This window comes from Sprattus sprattus (assembly GCF_963457725.1).
Source record: "Sprattus sprattus genome assembly, chromosome: 20".
Classification (NCBI taxonomy): domain Eukaryota; kingdom Metazoa; phylum Chordata; class Actinopteri; order Clupeiformes; family Clupeidae; genus Sprattus; species Sprattus sprattus.
The window spans coordinates 7,793,165-7,802,081 of record NC_137918.1 but is presented as its reverse complement, the minus strand read 5'-3'; the positions used below and the strand labels follow the sequence as shown (position 1 = coordinate 7,802,081).

General features: G+C 45.1%; 1 protein-coding gene across 1 annotated transcript; it reads right to left on the bottom strand.

Annotated features, from left to right (window-relative positions):
- Window positions 1-4,398: 4,398 nt before the first annotated feature.
- Window positions 4,399-8,754, bottom strand: meaf6 (MYST/Esa1-associated factor 6). Its single transcript, XM_080859132.1, has 7 exons — window positions 8,659-8,754; window positions 8,058-8,173; window positions 7,827-7,914; window positions 7,651-7,696; window positions 7,071-7,260; window positions 5,125-5,158; window positions 4,399-5,007 (listed from the first exon to the last, which is right to left on the bottom strand). Exons 1-7 carry the CDS (start codon window positions 8,746-8,748, stop codon window positions 4,993-4,995), a joined length of 579 nt encoding a protein of 192 aa, XP_080715258.1. The 5' UTR covers window positions 8,749-8,754; the 3' UTR covers window positions 4,399-4,992.
- Between the last annotated feature and the right edge of the window lie 163 nt (window positions 8,755-8,917).

Below are 8,917 nucleotides of genomic sequence, written 5' to 3'. Positions count from 1 at the left end.
CTATTGTGTGTGCTGTGCACCATCAATGCTAACTCACTATTGTGTGTGCTGTGCACCATCAACGCTAACTCACTATTGTGTGTGCTTTGTCCCAGAAGAGCCTGACACGAGCCTTCTGCTGTTTTGCATCATTCCATATAACTAAGGTGTGCCCATTTAAAACAGCAGCAAGGTCTGTTTTAAAACTAGAGAGCTGACTAATTAAAAGGCATGCAAAAACCTTGCAAACACCAACAACAGCACAGCTGTCACTGATTAAAGCTTGTTAGCACGGAGATATAGTTAGAAGATGTCATGCTGTGAAAACTGTTCTTACGTTTTCACAGAACTACTTGGTGTAGCGGCAGAGAAGTTTGTCATTCACATGCCCATGTACCATCAAAATGAATTTTTTAATATAGTTGCCTATAAAGACATACCTCATAAAATAGCAAATCGTTGCATGCCGTTGCCTTGAAGGTATTTTGGCCCCGAGTTCAGCCATTCCGAGTGCACACTAGAATAAAAGCAGGTTGCCACTTTTCTGTACCTGTCCCGCAGTCATAAATCTAAGTCTGACATTCCTCCTGCTCTAACTGGTACTTCTTCCAGCCAGACGTAAGCTACTTGACACAAGCACAGACAGGCCGCGGGAAAGATCCATCACTTTGTTTTGACAAGGGTAGAAGTTAGGACCGAAGGGGTGAGTTAGGGTGAGCTGGGAGTCTTAATGTGCCCAATGCATCATCCTACCCAGAGTGCACCCTGTTTGCATCTGCCAATGGGAATGGATGGGGCCCAAACCTGAGCCAGATACGGGTGTCATTCACTACTGTCAGGTGCATCTGGGAGCAGGTTTAGTACATGTAAATGATTTAACTGGTCATAGCTGGAGACCAGCGGTGCATGTAGATTTGACTGACTGACCCCTCAAGCAGGGGTCTCAAACTCAAATTACCCGGGGGCCGATGAGCATCCAGTCTGGTCATTGGGGGGCCAGATTTTTACGGTAAACGTTGGGGTGGCCCATGGAACTTTTCTATTTTTTTTTTTTTTAAATCAATGGGACTTTGTATGGCGGATAAAATCGTTTGGGGGGCCTGAGTTTGAGACCCCTGCCCTAAAGTATCTGACACTGCTGCAGATCTAACCCAGAGCCACACCAGCTCAGGCTACCATCGGCTGCACTTAACTGAACTTCAGTAGGGCCAATGGGCTGTGAACGTTTTAGTGATTGATTTCAAATTAACGGTGAGTTACGGTTGCACAAAATGGACGTTCAAGGGAAGCTTTTGTTTGTTTACGCGCTACACGGCAGAGCCAAAGGAGAGAGTGTGCTAAAAGCTGTCAGGCCTGCCAAAGCAGCAAATAAACTAGTGTCACTTTTTAATGCGTGCTTTGACGAGGAGCCAGAGGCTGAGGTCTGTGAGAGGGGGTGATTCCAGGAAGTCTCTCCATCATGAGATCTGGGCTTTGGCTCAACCAGATGGTCGTCTGTTACAGGGGGATCTTCACCCTTAAGCCTGCTTATGACTCACTGCACACGCATTATTTAAACAAATGACAAATTCAGTTGAAATCGCTGGATATATTTCTGTATACTCATGTTGGAGCTATGGGGTCATTTGAGTGTGGGTGTCTCATGTCAACTGAAACTACAGGCAAGGCCATGTTGCGGGGCTGGTTGCTGTGGTAGACCGCACTTTGGACACAAGAACACAGGCCTATACATTAATCAGTGTGTGTCAACCAACCCGTAACATCTGAGAACAACCATTTGACCTCAAAGCTTGGGTTAACAGATCTTTCGTTGCTGTGGTAAAGCTGTGCCTCCATTGATGAGGAGGACCATTTGAAATGAGTCACAGACATCCTATGGGATCACACAGTGGGGCCAGTGGTGTTGTCCAGGGTATACGCAGGTATACGGAGTATACCCACTTATTTTTCAGTCAACATTGCGTATAGCCACTTCTCAAAACAGGGCGTTTATCCTGTGCTGTATGTGCTGCTTTAGAGTATACCCGCTTCTCCAGGGACCACTACACCACTGAGTGGTGCCTCATCTGATGGGATCACACAGTGGTGCCTCATCCTATGGGATCACACAGTGGTGCCTCATCCGATGGGATCACACAGTGGTGCCTCATCCTATGGGATCACACAGTGGTGCCTCATCCTATGGGATCACACAGTGGTGCCTCATCCTATGGGATCACACAGTGGTGCCTCATCCTATGGGATCACACAGTGGTGCCTCATCCTATGGGATCACACAGTGGTGCTTCATCCTATGGGATCACACAGTGGTGCCTCATCCTATGGGATCACACAGTGGTGCCTCATCCTATGGGATCACACAGTGGTGCTTCATCCTATGGGATCACACAGTGGTGCATCATCCTATGGGATCACACAGTGGTGCTTCATCCTATGGGATCACACAGTGGTGCTTCATCCTATGGGATCACACAGTGGTGCTTCATCCTATGGGATCACACAGTGGTGCTTCATCCTATGGGATCACACAGTGGTGCTTCATCCTATGGGATCACACAGTGGTGCTTCATCCTATGGGATCACACAGTGGTGCCTCATCCTATGGGATCACACAGTGGTGCCTCATCCTATGGGATCACAAAGTGGTGCTTCGCAGAGTGGCTGACTCCAGTCAGATCAACACAGTGTGGCTGACTCTAGTCAGATCAAGGCAGAGTGGCTGTCTCTAGTCAGTTCAAGGCCAATTCAGTCCCAGTCAGCCGGAATCCAACTATTACTGGTCTTCATTGAAGACACCAACTGGGTTCATTTTTACACTCACGCAGTCTTACACGTGTCTACCATGTGCTTGCCGTAAGAGGTTCAGGCCCTAGCCTTGGTAAAGTGCCTTGAGCCAATGTTAGTTGTTCCTGGTACTATATCAATAAATACAAAATAAATAAAAAACCCATCAATGTCTTTAAAGTTTCTCTACACACGATTAACTTATCACTTCTGAGTGAAAGGAACATCTGTAATATCCTGGTTCTCACCGCGTCAGCCATGTTCCGTCAAACTCACCGTCGGTTCTGTTCTGTCTCCTCTCCCTCGAAACGTCCCTCTGCGGTGAGAACTCATACCACAGGAATGCCTGCACAATTTCATATCTTCTGAACAAACAGTGGCTTTCCAATCATACCAGCAGGGCTTGACTGAAAATGGTGTTGGTCAGATTTCCCTGCCTTCTCAAACACTGGGGTTGGGTAATGAGTGCGGCGGCAGAAGGGGGGGTGGGGTGCGGGTGAGGGTGAATCTGATGGGAACTGCCACTTTCTGTCAAAGGCCATTCTGACAGGGTCACGGTCCGGGGTGGCACATCACCAGAGAAAGAGGGGGGGGGAGAAGAGAAAAGGAGAGGGGGAGTAAGGGAGAGAAACGAAAAAGGGAGAAAGAGAGGGAGAAGGAGAGAAAGAGAGAGAGAGAGAGAGAGAGAGAGAGAGAGAGAGAGAGAGAGAGAGAGAGAGAGACGAAAAGAATATTTCTTCACAGCTGTCCGGGAGGCTACTGGCTGAGAAGAGGTCAGAGATGTTGTTCGGTTTCCGTGGATACTGACTGCCATCTTACAAAAGAAAACTCCCCAGTTTGATTAGCAGAGGTTCTCAATCACACTTTTAAGGTTTCCGTACTTCACACACACGCACACAGGTTTCCGTGCTCGAGACACACACACACACACACACAGGTTTCCGTGCTCTACACACACACACACACACACACACACACACACACAGGTTTCCGTGCTCTACACACACACACACACAGGTTTCCGTGCTCTGCACACACACACACACAGAGGTTTCCGTGCTCTCCATACATGACGGGGCTCTGCAGGGGGGGCTCTCTTGATTAGCTGAGCACACGTGACTTGGCTTCTCAAGAGCACACTACACACACTTGCACTGACTTTGACCAGGTGTGTCTGGAGGAAGGAGGGATAGATAGACAGGATTTGCAGGGCAGAGGTGCTCCTGTCCCCAAGCAGGATTTACAACTCTATGATGTTAATGCTATACTTCATTTCAGCGCTAACACAATGTACATCTTGCAGCAATATGGCTCACACAAGTAAATCACTCTCAATTAAGGCTGAAGTACATGCTTTAAGGATACTTAATTGATAATTGCTACTTAGAAGGTACTTAAGAGGAAATGCGCCTCCTAACCCCTCTGTGGTTGTGTCCATATATGGCAAAGGGCAGACCCTTGCCAGGAGAATAATGGGTTGCATGTGATAATCCTGTGGAGAGTGTCATCTCAAATATGTTTCCCACCCCACATGCAAAAGGCCAGATGCTGGTACTCTTGCTTTCGTAAGGAGATCTACTAGGGATTAAATGGCTTTTCCATCTCAAACAACAGAGGCGCTTGGAAAGACCGTGGTGATGTTCTGAAATTTATTACACTTTTACAATTTTACACTTTTATGCAAAAACAAACATGGTAAAAAATAATATCCACAATGACAAAATTAAGTCACAAGGAATAATTTCAAACCCACGTTAAGAAAGAAAAAAAAGTTCTCTGAAAAATCTAAACAGTAAGAAAACAAATAAAAAATACTATGAAAAAAATAAAACACCTTATGGTATGACACAAAATACAAAGTGCATGCTTAGTGTTCCTGCCTTGAGTCAACTGGAACATGCACGACTGACAAACTCTCTGTACAAAGCTTTTCAAAAGACCTTCCCATCACAAAGGCGATCCTATGGCCCTCGCTCAAATCACAAACGGATAACATGACATTAATGAGCAGACCAAGAAGACGTTTCTTCTATGCAACACAAACACAAGCGATCTTTACACTGTTTGCTAGGAGCAGGCGAGCCCCACTTCTTTTCAAAACGAGAGGAGAAAAAAAAAAGAAACAAAAAGTTAAAGAAACAATAATTCAGCACAAGAACACGGTTTGCTGCGTGTATGGAGCTCTTGAGTGTTCCTTGTGTGATCTGTTGTCTGATCCTCCAGGAGCCCTCAGGCCGAGTAGTCCTGTGGACACAACAGGTTACGTCATCATGAGGGCCGTCCGGAACAATGAGCGCGTACGCTCTGCACGGGACACACTGTGCCACGCCGTGCCATGCTGAAGGTCAGAGGTCAACTCACCGCGCGGGGCTTCTTATTCATCTTCATGTCGAACCTGAAAGAGTTCAAAACACCACAGAACATATCAGGACAGAAGTACACTTGGGAAATGAGAGGGAGAGGAGATGGAGATGGAGAAAGACAACGAACTCAAGCATGATCATCCAATGAACACCTTCAATTTCATCTTATGCATATGAAGATGATTTGACATATTGAAGGACACATAATATTTCAGGGTGTCAAACTGCAAAAATAATAAATCTCTAAGAAAATCGAAGATAAAGAAAAACAAATATATAAATACATAAATGAAAAACACAAACAAAAATAAAAACAAGTGCCAACACGTGTTTTCAACAAGAAAACGCAAATAAAGGTTGCATCACCTACAAAACATGCTTAACGGAGAACAGACACACAGTGAAGGACAGGCAGTTGAATGGCCACTAGCGATGACAAACGGAACTCTGAGGTGACAGTGAGGCAAGCAGAAGGACAGAGCAAGGGGCACCGTGGCAGGAAGTGACATCACAGAAAGCGTGGACGTTGAACTGGGACTTACTCGAAGTCATAATCAAACATGGCAGAGGGACTGTAAGGGGAGCAGCAGTAAGAGAGGAAGAGAGCAGAAGAGGTTAGTATCTCAGCCTAGCCTGACATGACACGACACGACACGAAACAACACCCCAGCCCACCCCACACCCCCCCACCGGCTCTGCTGCATCAGAACATCTTTGACAAGTCTTAAGAGGTACCTTCCGGAATGGACCGCACTCAGACCGCTCTCTGTCTGTTCAACAGGCAGAATGTGATCTTAGAACCACCAGCTGTGTGAGCACAATGTCCCGGAGACAGAGGAAGACTGATGACATTGTACGACGTCACACGGGCCGTTCGTGGGATATTCATTTAAAGATCACCGGTGAACGGCTCCCCTGTAGCCGTGACTGGACCGGCAGAGGAAAGTTACCGCCGGGCACCATGGGAGCTTTAATCCCTACGCAACGACCCGGTATACACTTCCATCCAGTATTTTCAGAGGGAATCTTTTTTAATCGAGTGGTGTCATATTTATTTTCCACGAGAGGAAGTGTGGCATGCTTTTAAGAACAGCTAAAGCAACGCTACTACCTCATACTTAAACGTTGCTTGACAGGAAAAAAAAAGGCCTGTGTAACCTACACCGGAATTTATGTCTCAACAGTTGCTATTTCCTACCGTGAGCAAACGTCACAGACGTCTAATATAGTGCCTTCTATAGCGAGGGAAAGCAGCCGGAGCATCATCCCAGGATGTTCACAAGTTTAGACACTGTAAACTGACCATGCATTATAGTCTGTAAACTGTGCGTTATATATGTCTAACGCACACACTGAGGTGTGATGCAGACCAGATGAGGTGCTCTACAGCTATTTAGAATCCCATCTTGGCATCTAAAGAACACAACCCATGGACATTTGGTTTCAGCCCAGGACAACTTCAGGATGGGAAAACTGTGAATTTTGTTCCTCTCAAACCACAATTAATTCTATCTTACCGTCTGTTTAACTAAAGTGGACACACAAACAACTCCTATGTCACTACAGGAGATGACAAGAGAAGGTGAGAGGGAAGGCATGGGAGACAGAGAGGTAAAGAAACAGTGGCCCTGAACACTTTATTTTAAGGTATATCTCTTGTCCTATGTCTTGAAGTTTAAATACACCTCTCAAGAGTTGCACATGTAGCAGACATTATAGGGATAACATCTCTGGGATGTATCTATTCTTATGGTCCCAGTGGCATTATATAATTCTCTTGTAGAATTTGAACAGGCCACAGTGGTTATGAAGCCAGTTCTCTTTATTTATGTGGAGGCCGTTAAGTGTCCGTCTGTTTTTGTTTTTAAAGTCCTCTAGTTGGTATGATGATTCTGTCAGTACTTTGTGTTTGCCCGTCTTGTGTATGCGGAGATGCTGACGTACCTGTGTCTGTTCTTGTTTTTGCGCTTCTTGTGGCTGCCGTGGTGACTACCAGAGGAAGAGGAGGCTGCTTTCTGGGGCTTCAGGTCCTGGGCTGCCCCGTCACCGTCCTCCGTGTCCTCCTGACTGGGCTCGTTCTCCTGGTTTTGGAGGTCCGGGGAAGTGTCACTTTCGGTTCCGCTGCCTGGCTCACCTGTGAATCCAGTAAAACAGTTTATATTAAACAACAACCCTTTCCTAAATTCAGTTATATATGTAGTTTGGTAATTGTACATGTGTATTACCACATAAGCCATTGTAAGGGATTATACAAGTTGATCTACTACATCCCAATAATTTCTGTTTAAATAAAACAATGAGTAAAATAAGATCATTTACAATACACTGAGTACAGGCTGTCAGGTATTTTAGAAGTGTGTAGAAGTTTAGTAGGGTGATGCATTATGCAAAAAGCGCCCCCTGGAGGCCATTCCACACAATGACACTCAGGGTGGGCACAGATATCTCTGAATCACATTACTCTTTGCCCACCTCAAGCAGGTGTGTACGATTTCCAATCGATGTCAAAGACAGTATTACTTACGTTTCTCATTCATATGATCTGGGATGCCCCCAAGCGCACAGACAGCCTGACAGAACACAAAAGAAATTCAATGTTTCCAAAAACTATAAATAATACTAATAAAAAAATATGGCAGAAAGAAAGAAAGAATATAACGAAAGAGCTATAAAACAGAAATAATAGTAAAATGAACTTACAGCCACAGAAGTGACCGACGACTTGCTGAAAAGCCTTTCGGCCTCCTTGAACTTCCTATTTCTTCTGTCAGTCTTGCTATTGGAATTCCTAAGATATAAAGTGCAGGAAGATTTAAGAAGACATATTTTCCACATTTCCAAGAGAGCAGATATTTGCCACACTTCATCAACACACACGACCAAGAGCCGATATGATAGCAACAAAATTCGGGGCAACTCCACAGTTCTTACTTTTGATTGGTGAGGTAGCGGTCCCAGCCTCTAATAATGTTCCCATACATTTGAGTGTCCTCCAAGTAGCTCCCCTCGAATGCATAGATCTGCCTCTCCAGGTTAACCAACGTTTCCTGCAGGAATAACGTAAACGTCACAAATTAACCTAAACATTAACTTTTAGATTCATCTAATATTGGCTGCCTGTAAATGTGGGGAATAGGCCGCACTCCTAATGTAGCAAGCTAGATAGTTAATAACAATATAACCATCTAACATAGACAGTTCTGAGGCAGCTGTCACTTTACGTGTTGGCGCGCTTACTTCAAATGGTTCGCTTCATTAAGCTTAGTCTGGCTAGGTTTTCTGAGCGCTTTCTTAGCTTATGCTAACTAGCCTATGCCATTGGCTGACAATTTCTGAATATTTAGCTAACGTTGAGTTAGCTTGCTAGAAGGCCTTGAGTTAGCTTGCTAGTAGGCCTTGCGTTATACAAGCTAAAGTACATGCTAACTTACTAGCTTGACAGAGTCGGTACATTCATCTAGGCTTACAAATCATCTAGGCAGACAAGGACGTTATACTTGAACTGTATATAGTCTTATGGATATAAACCTACCGCTAGTTCTTGTTTTCTCTTTACAAGTTCCGATAATTCCCGACGTGTGTCAGGAATCTGTGGCGGTGTAGCTTTCGCATGCATTGCCATGATGGATTTCTCATAAAAACAACACGCAAAACGACGAGCGACATCCGGGAAGGTAACCGAGATCCAAGTGAGTTCCACTATTTGCCACAGGGGGGCAATATTATACAACTTCTGTAAAAATCTCTGTAGTTTGCCCGTGAACATGTGACATTCAACGCGTGTATGATAC